The 14,326-nt window shown below is 34.6% G+C and overlaps 1 protein-coding gene across 1 annotated transcript in view; it reads left to right on the top strand.

Annotated features, from left to right (window-relative positions):
* The window catches only part of PDZD8 (PDZ domain containing 8), an 80,381-nt gene that overhangs the window by 33,384 nt on the left and 32,671 nt on the right, over nt 1-14,326 (top strand). Inside the window, exon 3 of the mRNA XM_004428115.3 lies at nt 9,071-9,173. Coding sequence (XP_004428172.1) covers nt 9,071-9,173 — 103 coding nt within the window. The remainder of the gene's footprint in view (nt 1-9,070; nt 9,174-14,326) is intronic.

Here is a 14,326-nt window from a genome sequence, read left to right as displayed (position 1 = left end):
TCAGATTGAGTACTTTTAATGATCTATCTTCAAGTTCACAGAATCTTCTGTCATCTCCAATCTGCTATTGAGCCCATCTAGTAAATTTTTAATTTCATTTATTATGCTTTTCAGCTCTAGAAATTTAATTTTGTATAGTTACCGTTTCTCTGTTGAAATTCCCTGTTTGCTCATTATTGTATTTTCTTTAATTTATTGAACATACATTCTTTCAATTTTTTTAATATATTTTTTTTTCTTTGAAAATAAATATATAAATGCTGCATTGAAGTCTTAGTCTGCCAAATCCAACATCTGGGTCCATGAGGAGTCAGTTTCTATTGACTGCCTGTTATGTTGACCATCGATCATATGTGTTTTCTTTGATTGAAAACTGGACATTGTAGATAAGAGTTGTAGCAACTCTGGATTCTATTATGTTCTTCTGAGAATGATTGATTTTATGTTCTAGTGGGCAATTAACTTGCCTTTTCTCAAGCTGTAAACCTTGTCTCTGTACTCCTCCCACCCTCCCCATCCTCCCAGGCATATTTATATTAATAAGTAAAGGCATTTATTTATGTTCTTACCTTTATCTTCCCACTGCTGCCTTTTTAGACCGGTGCCCTAGGATCGTCTTTATTTAGCAGTCAGCCAACGATTTGAGCAGAGATGGACCTTACCCTCTCAGTGGTTTCTTTACTTCTAGGGATCTCCTCATAATTTCTAGCTGCTCTGCTGGCTTTGCACTCCATCTTCTGACACTTGAAGCCCATAAGGCTTCAACTTTCTGCTGCTCGAACTGTACCAACATTTTCCTGCAGCTCTAACCCTGAGCTAGGCTCAGTTTAGATAATGCCCTTACGCCAGAAAACCCCAAGCTAGCAGTTTGTACTCCTTCCAGTTGCAATTTCTTGAGATTAGACTGTCTTCTGGCTTCTGTCTGCTTTTAGAAGATATTCATTATCTTTAAATGTGTCTTTAAAATTCTTTTCATCCAGGTTTTATAGCTGTAATCTGTGGGAGAGTTTGTGTGACTACTTCATTGTCACATGGTTTTGTTGTAGATGTTGTTGACAGGTTTTGCTTCTGTTTTCCTGTTTGCTCTTTGTGCTTTTATGGGGGGACTTTGGGAGACTCAAAAACAGCCACCACCACTGCCATCCTTCTAGAACTAGAAATACATAATTTTACTTTGGTTCTATAAGGCAAAGGAAAGCATTTAATTGTGTGATTAAATTATTTTTCAATATTGGTTCAATAGTTGATTGGTCTTGTTTCATATATTAGATGAGGCAGCTTCAAGATGAAATTTTTATTTTTTATTTATTTTTTATTTTTACTTTTTGACAAGATTGGCCCTGAGCTAACACCTGTTGCCAATCTTCCTCTTTTTCTTTTTTCTCCCCGAAGCCCCAGTACATGGTTGTATATCCTGGTTGTAGGTCCTTCTAGTTCTTCTGTGTGGGACACGGTGTCAGCATGGCTTGATGAGCCATGAGTAGGTCCACGTCTAGGATCTGAACCGGTGAACCCTGGGCCACCGAAGCGGAATGCGTGAACTTAACCACAACGCCACCGGGCTGGCCCCCAAGATGAAATTTTGATAGAAGAAATCAATTCTTTAAATAGCGTTAAGTCCATATTATATAGTGAAATGTTTAGTTCTTCTGTAGAGAAGGCTGTTAATATTATGGAATTTTTAAATTCATTTACAAGAGAAGCTGTTTTAGAAGTTATAACCACAAAATGTTTCTAGCTTGCATTTGTTTGTGAATCCTCCATTTATTTTAATATTGAGTTTGATTACATCTCATGGGTTATTTTTTACTTAAATGGTGACTGTTTTAAAAAACATTCTGAAGCAAATAAGGCTAAATATTAATGTTTGTTATTTTTTCTGAGTAGTTGGTATATGGGTGTTCCTTATATTCTCTGCATTTATTTTAATGTTTGACATTTTATCTTTTTTGAAAAGAGAAAATATCTAGTTAAATTTGAAGATATTTAGGGGCATGACTCTACAAATACTATTATTGTTATTAATAGCATTTATTTGTTACTTACAGTGTATTGCTACCATAGTAGGCACTTTGCATTCATTATTTCCAGCCCTTAGAAATCTTTATGAGATTAGTATTATATCCATTTTATAGATGAAGAACTGAAATCCCTAAGTTACTTACTTAAGACCACATAGCTGGAATATGAATCTAGGTTTGTCTGACTCCAAAATCTCTGTTTCTGTTATCTATTATCTCCATGCTCTTTTTGTTTTTTTAACTTACAGAAGAAAATTTGGTTCTGAAATTTTACGTATTATGTTAGAAGTGTATACATTTTGGAAATTTTTTACTTATTTGAGAGCAAGTCATTATTTTTAAAATAAGTTACCTTTTCAAGAAGATCTTGGGGTGCAGAAATATGTATTAATATTGAAGTATCATTTAGATGAAGGCTGAAGGTCTGCTTCCTTCCTGGAGGGAGAGATAAGAGGAAATTAGCTTAAACATGAGACATTTGAATGTATATAAGAGAAAACTTCCACTCAAAGTGAATGCTATTGAAAAAAAGAAGGAATTACTTGGAACTGTTGCTGAGTATTATTCCTACAGGTCTTTAAAGCTATATAGATTTATAACTATGAAGGTCTATAACTCTATGTGAATTTTGACATAACTCCGCCAGATGAATTGAATTCCTGTAGAGATCTTAAGACTACGCCTGTATTTATTTAGCGAAGTTTCTCTAGCAGATAAAAAAAAAAAAAAATTGAGTGATGTTTTCCCTTAGTTTCTGTACATTTCTTTAGGCTATAGTTAAATAATCTTCTCTATAATTAGGTTGCTTTTGACAAGAATTAGACTTTTCAAAAGAGTCCAGATTTGGAATTCATCTGTCCTGGGTTTACATAGGTTCTCTTTTCTTCCCCTTCCTCTTCCCTAAGTTTATCATGTTGGACAATAGTATTGTTTCTTTTGTAATTGTATACCTCCACTGCTATTTCATATAGCAAAACATAACTGTTTTAATTATTCTGATGTCTGATTGTAAAAGAATTTAGGAAAATTAAATAGGAACCCAGCTGACATAAAACCAAAGTTCTGTTTTAAACTGCCAAATTCCAAAATGTTTTAAATGTGATGTTGGCATGCTACGTACCTTCAACAAAAATGAACTGTAAAATGAACTGTGGTCAGAAAATAATTCAAAAGAGTATTATGTCTTTGAATTTTCCCTCTTTGCACCATTATGCCATAAGTGTCAACCAGTGCTTCCAGTATATTTTATTTGCACGTAGGATTCCTGATTTTAACTAAAAGATAACTGCTTTCTTTTCTGTCGGAATTTCTTGAACTCATTCATCTCAATTTATATAGTCCAGACTCTTTATTCACTGTGTGATCTTGAGCAAATTACCCAACCTCTCTGTGCCTTAGTTTTCTAATCTGTAAATTAGGGTGATAACATTACCTATCTCATACAGTAGTTGTGAAAATTGAATGAGATAATAAATGTAAAATCTCTTAGAACTGCCCTACAGTAAATGTTTGCTACTACTGCTACTGCCGCCACTATTACCAGTCTTCTACTACTACAACCATCAGTAATAAAGGTATTTTGTCTGAGTACTATGGTGAATACAGAAAATTGTGAAGTCCAGTGCCTTCCCTCTAGAAACTTAAAATGTAATTAGGGCTAACAGAGAAAAACAAATAGCATAAACAAGTCAGCTATAAAAGACTGTCTGATTTGAATTGAGGCTTAGGTAATAGATACTATAGAAATTTAGTGCAAGGAAAAAATATTTTGGAGTTGAGGCTGCTATGGATCACTTCAAGGATGAGAGATGTATCTTCCAGGCAGACAGATGGATGGTTGATTTTAGGTAATTGGAAACAGAGCCAAAAAGATAAAAGTGAGAATTTGTCAAGTATTTTTAAGGACCTGTCTGAATGAAGTATAGATGTTTCATGTGAAAAATCAGGGCCAAATTTGCTATCAAAAGGAGTCAAGATTGTTATCCTTTAATCAGAGGGAAATTATTGAAATTATTGTCTGAAGGTGACATTAAGAAGCATTTATTTTTAGAAGATTGCTATTCATAGGATGGATTGCAGAGAGAGAGAGAGAGAGATTGAAGCTCCAGAGACAAATTAAGAGGTGTTGTAGGTTAAAGATGAGAAGGTAAGTGCTTGAAAGACGTGTATTAGGAACAAGAAGGAAGGGACAAATGGGATAACTAGGACGGGTTTAGTGAGTGAGTGAATGACTATGCGGATGGGTGTAGTTGGGGGAGGCAAAGAAATGCTAAGGATTTGAGTCTAGGAGAATTATGGTATCACTGACTTTGATTTGGTCCAGTATTGATTATAGTCTAGATATTAGAGGATATAAAGAGCAAGAAACAGCTTCTGCCTTTCAGGACTAGTGAGAGAAATAGAGATGCTTGTTTCAGAGGAAGATGAATTTGATTTTGATGAATTTGATTTTATGTATCTTAAGTAGTAGTAGACCATGGTTAGATTTCCCTGTAGAAGTGTTGTGCAAGCTTGGGGTTTTAGAAGTGGAACAGGAGAAAGACGAGGACTGGAGATTAGGTGTGGAAGTTTTTGTCATAGATTGGAGAGTGGAATCCTATGCAGGGATGATTTCTGAGGGGGAGGAGTATAGAAGGAAGTGACCACCTACCACCTATAGGTGGTCAGCCAAATTTGATTCTTTTCACTACCAGTGAGTTGATATTTGACTCCCTTTAGGTATAAGATTCTCCTTTCAAATTGTTTAATCATCAGAAAAAAAAGAGAGACTTTTATTTTTCACTTTTGATTGTAAAAATGGCTTTCTTATAGAAGGACACATGTGGAATTACTTTCTTTTTCTCAGTTTAGTCTTGTCATAAATTCTGTCTCTTTCCTTGTTTCTTGATAGATGGTAGGTAGTGTTTGTGCTTATATTTAACATGAGGTTTCACTATAACTTTGCCTTTAAAAAGATAAACATTTTGAACTTGGAAAGAACTTCATAGAGCTCGTAGCTCTTTCAAGAGACAGAGGGGTCGAAAGGCAATTTCTTTTGCCTTTTTTGTTTAGTACTGTTGACTCCTCCTCCCCTTCTAGGAGGTAGTAATAGTAGAAATTTATTTGTACTCATTTCTTGCTTATTCACTATCAGCTGAGTGTTTATTTTACTCAAAATATGTATTAGCTAGGGATTGTTACTTCTTGTTTCTGGTGGTTATATAATTTGAATTGAAAGCGTTTAACTCAAGATTGAATTGTAAGTGCGTAGAGATGTAGAATGAAAATTGATATTTTTGTTTTAAATGTTCTGCCTAAACTAAAGCAGGTGCTTTCTAAATTCACATAACTGGCTGGTACCAGTGTTTCTAATCGAACTCCTTCCTGGCATTTCTCTAGAAATTTACATGTTTTTCCAAATCTCAAGAGATATCATTTGAGCTATCGGGAAAATATAATTCTTCTACGAGATTACAGCTTAACAGTCAACATAGAGTCATTACTGGTTGAAGGAATCCACTCATTGCAAGTCAAATGCAGGCCCAGGAAACACTGACATAGGAATTATGTCCCAGGAACCAGATCTGGAACTTGTAGGAGAGAAACAGTCATGATCTAAGCAATCAGTCTTGGTTATAGCTTTTGCCCTGTCTGCTGCTAACGATGAGTCATTCTTGCAAACGAAATAAATATTAGTAAGTTTATGCACACAGTATACTTCATACAAATCCTAAGAAATAATTTTTTTCCCACGAAATAACAAGTTTTCTAAGCAAAATAAATCTTAAATTGGCAGTTATGTGTAGTGTTGTTAACTTCTCTAGGACATACTAAAGTTACTTTGTTAGAGTATTAATCTTTGCTGGCTTTTTCCAGTATTTGAATATTCACCATAGGCTACAGTTCTTTGTAAGTACTTTAACAGAAGAAATATAAAGAGAAGAAGATGTGAATGTTGTGGAATGCTCTGACATTGATTAGAATTAGAATTTGATTAGAAATTGATCTAAAATCAGAATTAATAAAAGCAGTATCCATTTTAATGGCAAAACCAAATTCAAGACAATCAGACAAAACATTTTCATCATTAAAAAAGGAAATAAACTTATCTGAAGCAACATGTAACCTAACACCTAATCTGAAGGTGTTTTTGGAAGTACTCTTTACGGTTGGATCAATCAGTATCAATGCAAAATAAAGAAGTTTTCTACATCTGGAATATTCTTCAGAAAACAAAGATCAAGACAGTTGAATAGGTCAGTTAATGCTTTGTGTACTTTAAAATTTCATTGTTAAGAGTGATAACTATTAAATATCTGTGGTATTATCTTTCAATATTTTAAGTAATTTTTATTTAGAATTTAATATACCCTTTTAATGTTTTCTGTTATCATATGTCAACATCAGATAAAAATCGTTTTTACTTATTGAGATATGTAATCTTGTGGCAATATATTAATTCATAGTAATGATAAACCAAGCATTTATTATATCTTTTTGTAACAAATCTTTGAAACTTTTAATATAACCCTAATGATTCACTATTTATTGTTATAATCATTCATTATTCTTTTTTTCTTAAAACAGTTTTATTGAGAGATAATTCACATACCATAGAATTCATCCATTTAAAATATACTGTTCAGTCTGTTTTAGTATATTCACAGGGTTGTGCAACCATCATCACAACTAATTTTAGAATATTTTTGTCCCTCTCAGAGAAATCCCATACCCATTAGCAGCCAATCCCTATTCCCCTTAGTCCTCCTCCCCCAGCGCTAAGTAGCCGCTAATCTACTTACTGTCCCTATATTGCCTATCCCAAACATTTCATGTAAGGGGAATCCTATAGTATGTGGTCTTCTGTGACTGGCTTCTTTCATTCGCTTAGTCTGTTTTCAAGGTTTATCTATATTGTAGCATGTATTATTACTTCATTTCTTTTTATTGCTGATAATACTCCATTGTATGTGTATACCACAATTTATTTACCCATTCGTCAGTTGATAGACATTTGGATTGTTTCCACTTTTTGGCTATTAGGAATAATGCTGCTGTGAACATTCATGTCAAGTTTTTGTGTGAATGTATGCTTTCATTTCTCTTGGTTGTATACCTAGGAGTGGAATTGCTGGGTTACATGTTATCTCTATGTTAACTTTTTAAGGAACTGCCAAACTATTTTTCAAAGTGGCTGCACCATTTTGCATTCCCTCCAGGAATGTTTGAGGATTCCAGTTTCTCCACATCCTCACCAGTACTTGTTATTGTCTCTGTCTTCATTATAGCCATCCTAGTGTGTACTGTGAAGTGGTATCTCACTGCGGTTTCGATTTGCATTTGCCTGATGGCTAATGATGTTGAGCATGTTTTCGTGTGCTTATTGGCTCTTCACATATCTTCTTTGGAGAAATGTCTATTCATATCCTTTGTCCACTTTTAAATTGGGTTATACTAGACTCTTATGAGATACATTATTTGCAAATATTTTCTCCCATTTTGTGGATTTTCTTTTTGCTTACTTGGTGGTGTCCATGGAAGCACAAAAATTTTAATTTCGATGAAGTCCAATTTATCTATTTTTTTCTTTTGTTACTTCTGCTTTTGGTGTCCTATTTTAAGAAACCATCACCTTAATCCAAGGTCACCAAGATTTGCTTTTATGTTTTCTTCTCCTGTATTTAGGTCTGTGATTTCAGGGGAGAATTCCGAGAATTGTGCTTTCTCGTTCCTGAATCCTAAAGATTAATATCTGTTAGGAATTTGGGAGCACTAGCTGGTACACTGCCTTCTCTGCATGATAAAGGCCCTGGGGTAGTTTGCTCTTTTGAACAGATGGTGGCAGCAGAACTCTGATGAATGAAAAGTCTTGTTTTTCTAAACTTAGTATTTTATAATTATGACATTCTTAATGTTTTTGGCCTGCCTTCTTTTTGGTAATAGGTTGCTAAGCACTAAGTTTAAATGTCCTTTTAAGATTAAAAATTCTTTAAATTGATTTATTTTTTGGCCATGAGTTTATTCAGGCTTTTCAGTTTATGAAGCCAGTTTGTGAGGTACGAACGTGATTTGCTTGGGGTCTCCAACCTTAGAACACAATTTTCTCATGTTACTCTGGTATGTTTTATGCACTTTTCTTTCATTATCTCACTCCTACCCCTCATCATCTTCATGCAGAGATAAAGTAATAGAATAGCAGTCAAAATGTTGATTAATGCTAAAGCTGTTCTCAAGCTTACTCCTGAAACGCATTGGCAGACATACGTTCTGATTTAAAAGATAGATAATATGTATAGAAGTTGGACTTGTGGGTAACATTTTTTTCCTTCAATAACAAAAATTGCTTTATATCATCTGAAAGTTGGACCTGAGATTTCGTTTTTAGATCTGCATATTAAACAGTAAGATTAGGTGATGCAATTATTCCTTGACAGTTTTTTTCAAGATAATAGAAATAACAAACATTTATTGAGCACTTACTATTTGCTGGGCACTATGCTAAATGCCTTACGTGCATTGTTTTCTTTTACTCTCACAACAGCTCTAACAGTTAAGTACCGTTTTTGTCCTGAATTTTCCAGAGGTGGAGGTGGGTTTGGAGAAGTTAAAAAATTTGCCTAAGGTCACATTAGTAGATGGAGAAGTGTTTGTATGTGTGTGTGTTCATCAGCAGCTATATTGTACTGTTTTTTATGTGTGTTTCATTTTTACGGAGATGATATCATACTATCTGCATTACTCTGCAACTTATTTTTTAAGTCTGATCTGAAGATCTGTAGCTCTTGTTACTACATAGAGGTATCTGGTCAATTTGTTTACCTCATGAATAGAGACTACTTTCTATTTGTTTGAATTAGCTGCTGAAAAAGCTTGTCTTGAAATGTCACCTAATTTTAGCTTTACTTCACTTTTCCACTAGAGGGTGTCCCAAGTGTTGATTTAATTTTTTTTTCTGTTACCAAATTATAATAGTGATGGAGTAATTTATTTCTTCTTGGTATAATGATCAGAAAGAAACATTTTATTGTATATGACTGGTATAATCTCCTTGTTTTATTTTTATACTGCAGGCTGTTCATTTTTGGATCCTATGACAGAGAGGCAAATGTTCATTGCACACTTGAATTGAGCAGTGGTGTTTGGGAAGAAAAACAAAGGAGTTCTGTTAAGACGGTAAAATGGATTTGCATAGTTTTACATCTGTATAAAGTTTGTATTCTATAAGCATGTTTTTATTAATATTCTGTATTCCTAGAGTTATTTTTGACCATGTGCAAATAATTATGAACATCTCTGATTTATTTGTCTTGTTGCAGTACAACATCAGTAATGTAATGAATCACATGAAACTATAGTCTTCAGATCGCTTGCTTGCATAAGAAACCTAGCCTACGGGCCGGCCTGGTGGTGTAGCGGTTAAGTTCGCGCGCTCCGCTTGAGCAGCCCAGGGTTCGCAGGTTCAGATCCCGGGCGCGGACGGACACACCACTTGTCAAGTCATGCTGTGGCAGCGTCCCATATAAAGTAGAGGAAGATGAGCATGGATGTTAGCCCGGGGCCAATCTTCCTCAGCAAAAAGAGGAGGATTGGCAATGGATATTAGCTCAGGGCTGATCTTCCTCACAAAAAAAAAAAAAAGAAAAGAAACCTAGTGTAACTAATTTTCCTGCCAGAACTTTAAATTGTTTCACAGTTATGGAATTAAAAGGAAATAATTCTAAATACTTTAGAAAGCATGTAAATTCAGAGCATTCATTCATTCAACAGATATTTTATGAGTGCTTACTTTCTACTAGGCACTGTGTTAGATGCTGAGGAGACAGTTCAAGACAAGAAAAGACCCTGTTTTTGTGGTGCTAACACGAGGTAGAGGTTTGGTGGGAGGGTTAGAAGAGGGGGGGAGGTGAACCACACATTATAGGATGGAAGTAGAACATAGCAATAAATGAGTAAACCAAAGAAGTGAACCAAGTAATTTCCTGAGATTGTGAAGAAAATAGGGTTATAACAAAGGAGTTAGGAGTTATGACAAAGGAGACTCTTTAGATCTGGCGATAATAGGGAAGGCCTCTAAAGAGATGACACAGGAGCAGGCTGGTCTGCCCATGGCACTAGAGCAGGATGCCCAGTTAAATTTGAATTTCAGAAAAACAGTGAATCATTTTTTTAGTATAAATGTGTCCCCTGTTTTTATTCACTAAATCTGACAACCTTACACTGGAGATGAGTCCTGAATCATGAAGAGTAGTGAGCCATTTGGAGAATTTTGGGGGAATGAGGGAGTGGAAGGCATTTCAAGCAAAGGAAACAACAGGTGTGTGAAGGCAGGTGAGTTTGACGAATATGCTTGGTGTGTTTGAGGAACAAAAGGAAGGCTAGTATAGCTAGAGCGTGATCAGTGAGGTAGAGTCATGCTTAATCTTGTGGGGCATGGTAAGGAGTTTGAATTTTATTATTTGTGGTTGGAGAGTTTTAAGATGAGGAGTGACATGAACTTGTGTACATTTTGTAAAAAATTTTCTGTCTGTATAGATAGAGAAAAGATTGTAGGAGGATAGGAGTAAACCTAAAGAGAGATCAGATAGGAGGCATTTAGAGGAGATGTTGGTTACTTTAGATGATAGCTGAGGAAATGGAAAGAGGAAAATGGATTTGACATATACTTTTGGTATGTGAAGGACTTAGAGTTCTGGTTTCTTCTTTGGAATCTCAAAAGAGACTCACCTAAATTGCAAGACTTTGAAAAAAAAGTAAAGGGTTTTAAAATATTATAAGTTCTAAATTAAAAATAAATAAAAACAGTGCTTCACTCTCAGCATGTTTAATTGGACTTGTTGGGTTCTTTGGGTTCTTAAATGAATAAAAATTGTTGCTTGTTATTAGTTAATTTGTTTCCAAAGTTGAGTTGGTATTTTCTTAATATTCTGTGTAGCAGTTTTAATAGCAAGTATGATATGCTTCTTGGAATTTGCATAAATCTAGTAAGTCTATTAAAGATTTAGAGCATTTATCAAAATATTCTCTACAGAATTTCTTTTTTAAGCCCATGAAGTTTCACAGTAGAAATAGAATCACAGAATTTTATGGCCTAAATAGGAAAAAAAAAAAAAAAAAGAAAATCTATACCTTGAAGAAACTTACAGCTTTTTTTTTTTTTAAAGAAAATTTATTTTATTTACTAAGCATTTACATATTTACTGAAACATTATGGGTTTGGTAATACTAAAATCCCAAGAGTGTTTCTTGGAACCCCCAAACCTCTTTGGAGTTACTTTTAGTCTTTTTAAAGATAAGATCTATTTAGCACATCAGTAGTTTTTTGTAGGAATAAATTATAATTGTATTCTTTAAAGATGTATTTAATAACTTAGCTATTTAGCTGTTTCTATCACATTTAACTCTTGGTGGCAGTATAGCCAATTCTATGATTATTATTTGTAGCCATTATTTGGGAAAACTATTTCTGTATTATGTCTTTATTATGCTAGTGAATAGGTATTTTTGAACTGTACTACCTGGCTGTTTTATAGTAGTAATATACTACTATAGTAGTAGTGCTTTTTGGTATTTCTAGGATAGTCTGTTATTCTTTGTAGCATTTTTAAAAATAGTCACAATTATCAATTTTTTAAATAGGTCCATAAGCCTATCACCGTGCTCTTGAAGAACGTGACTTTTAATGGTTATGTGGTATTTTTATGGATGTTCCTTTGACTTTTAAATTGTTTCCAATTTCTTTATGTAATAATTGTGAACGTCCTTACATAAAAATTGAGCAGTGTGAAATTCTTTTGGAACAAATAGAGTGATTTTGATCAGGATGGGAAAGTAGGGGGAAGTAAAGGTGGAAAGGGAAGGTGGGCTGACCCACAGTTTATGAAAGTAGTAGGGAGCTATTGAAGATTTTGAGCATGGGAATGACATGGTCAAAATAGTGGTTTTTAGGAAAGTGTCCTCTTTCTTTGGTGGTTGTTCATGCCACAACTTTAAGTTATATCTCAAGCAATTTGAAGCAACTCCTCGGGGATAAAATAACCAGTTTTACAATTTGTTCTGAAATACATAAATACATGAAAAAGCATTGTTGTTTTGTCTGCGTATGAAATGGTCATAACTTGCCATTGCTATTGGCATTTTCAGTTTCCTTTATTATATGTCTGAAGGTATGAAATTAGACAGCTTTAATATTTTATAGCAAAGGTTAGTAAGATTTCAATCTTGAGTCATAATTTTAGATCTTTGCACATGTCATAGGTAGTTTTGGAGAAAGAATTCCAGGTTATTAATTACATCTGGTATCAAAAATGTCAGCAGCAGTTAAGTGTCTCCAGGCATTAAATTACATATGTCTGAATTTAATAACTCTAGGGAGGAGAATTAGAGTGTTCTTCAAGACCACATAAAATATTGCAGAGTAAGATTTGATAATTTGGGATATATTGCAAATTTGGATAGAAAAAAGCATCATTAAAAAGTATTCTAAAAGGGCTGGCCCCGTGGCACAAGTGGTTAAGTGCGCGCGCTCCGCTGCGGCGGCCCAGGGTTCGCCGGTTCGGATCCTGGGCGCACACCGATGCACCGCTTGTTAAGCCATGCTGTGGCGGCGTCCCATGTAAAGTAGAGGAAGATAGGCACTTCTCAAGTAGAGGATGTTAGCCCAGGGCCAGTCTTTCTCAGCGAAAAAGAGTAGGATTGGCATTGGATGTTAGCTCAGGGCTGGTCTTCCTCACAAAAAAACAAAAAAGTATCCTAAAGTATTTGATGAGTTTAGAAGGTATCTTTGCATAAATACAATCTTCAGGTTTAAATCGGTTTTTTTTAAAGATTGAAATTTATTTCAAGTCAAGTTAGCCACTAAGTTCAGTGAATGTGCAGAATGAAACTTAATTCCTTCCATATTTTAAATGTGCCTTTGAATTTTTAAAGTATTATAATGTACCTTATCATGCTGTTAATAGGGGAAGATCAATAATAAATGGAAAGCTTTAGATTTGTAGTACTTGCACAAATGGTTGGGAGTGGAGATGGAACAGTTGTAATACATTAGTTGCAAGTATTACCAAAATCTAATGAATAGTGGCTTAAGCAAGAAAAAAGACTTAATTGTCTTGTGTGATAAACCCTGGGTTAGTATGGCAGCTCAGCAGTACTGTAATCAAGGAGCCTGGTTGTTATTGGCTTCCTCCTCCATCATCCTTACGATGGAGTTTTTGTCCTCATGGTTGCAAGATGTCTAATGCACTCCTAGGTATCCACCTTTCAAGAGAAAGAGTGAGCTCTAAACCATGCCACAGGCACTTGTCAGCCAGGTTTTGTCCTTTTTAATGCTTTCCTGGAAGCTCCTGCCAGGGATTTCCACTTATATCTCATTGCCTAGAACTGAGTCACATGGCCTCCCACAGCAGCAAGAAAGTATGGGGAATCATTTTAGTTTTTCAGCCTTTGTAGAGGTAGAAGGCAAGGGAAAAGGATAATGAATGCCATTTAGGTGGCCAGTCTACGTTCTTGCCACAAAAAAAAATTCAAATGTATTTGATGACTATTTATTTTTAAGGGAATTTTTCTTAAATTGGGATATCAAGAAATAATTGAAAAGAATAATTGAACAAATAGCCTGCATAAAGCCAACTTTCTACCTTATTAGAAATCCAGGGAAAGTTTGGAGCAAAATCAGACACTCAGATCAGTGCCCTGCTTATTAGCTCATTTGCAGAATAAAAGACCTCAGAGGATAAATGAAGTACTTTTTGGTGGTGTTTGTTCTTTAAAAATAATAAATAAAAAAAGATTCCTCATGAGAATCCCATAAAATGCAAAAGTGCAAATAAATTAGATATTAGGCTTAAACAAAAATTAGAGGATCATCTTGCAAAGGTGACAAAGTCAATATTAAAAATGTGTTCACCTACACCAAAAGAGACAAGGTAGTTCATGATTTATTTCAGTCTGTAGCACTATGCAGGTTTAGGATGATGATTTGCTTCCCTTTCACTAAGGAACAAATTTAAGGAGTTTTCAGATTTTAAAAAAGTTTCAGGCCATACTTCAGTAGGAAACTATGAAAACAACTATATATCTCTAGAATTTATAGAGCTTATCAAATAAAATTCACAATTAAATTAATCTGACATATTTTAAACATATTAAAGCACACATAATCATTATTGTGTACATGGTAATGCAAACAGATCACATAAATGTCACATAAACACACATGGTTTTAAAGAGAGATCTGAGTCTTACTCTCCCAGAATTGGAGTTCCTTCACCATTGACTACCCACTTGCTTTACCCTTAGTTCCAGACATAAAATAGGTTCTCACTAAA

This window comes from Ceratotherium simum, chromosome 6 (assembly GCF_057802395.1).
Source record: "Ceratotherium simum simum isolate JZ-2026a chromosome 6, ASM5780239v1, whole genome shotgun sequence".
In the NCBI taxonomy this organism is placed as follows: domain Eukaryota; kingdom Metazoa; phylum Chordata; class Mammalia; order Perissodactyla; family Rhinocerotidae; genus Ceratotherium; species Ceratotherium simum.
This window is presented reverse-complemented; position numbering and strand designations above follow the sequence as displayed.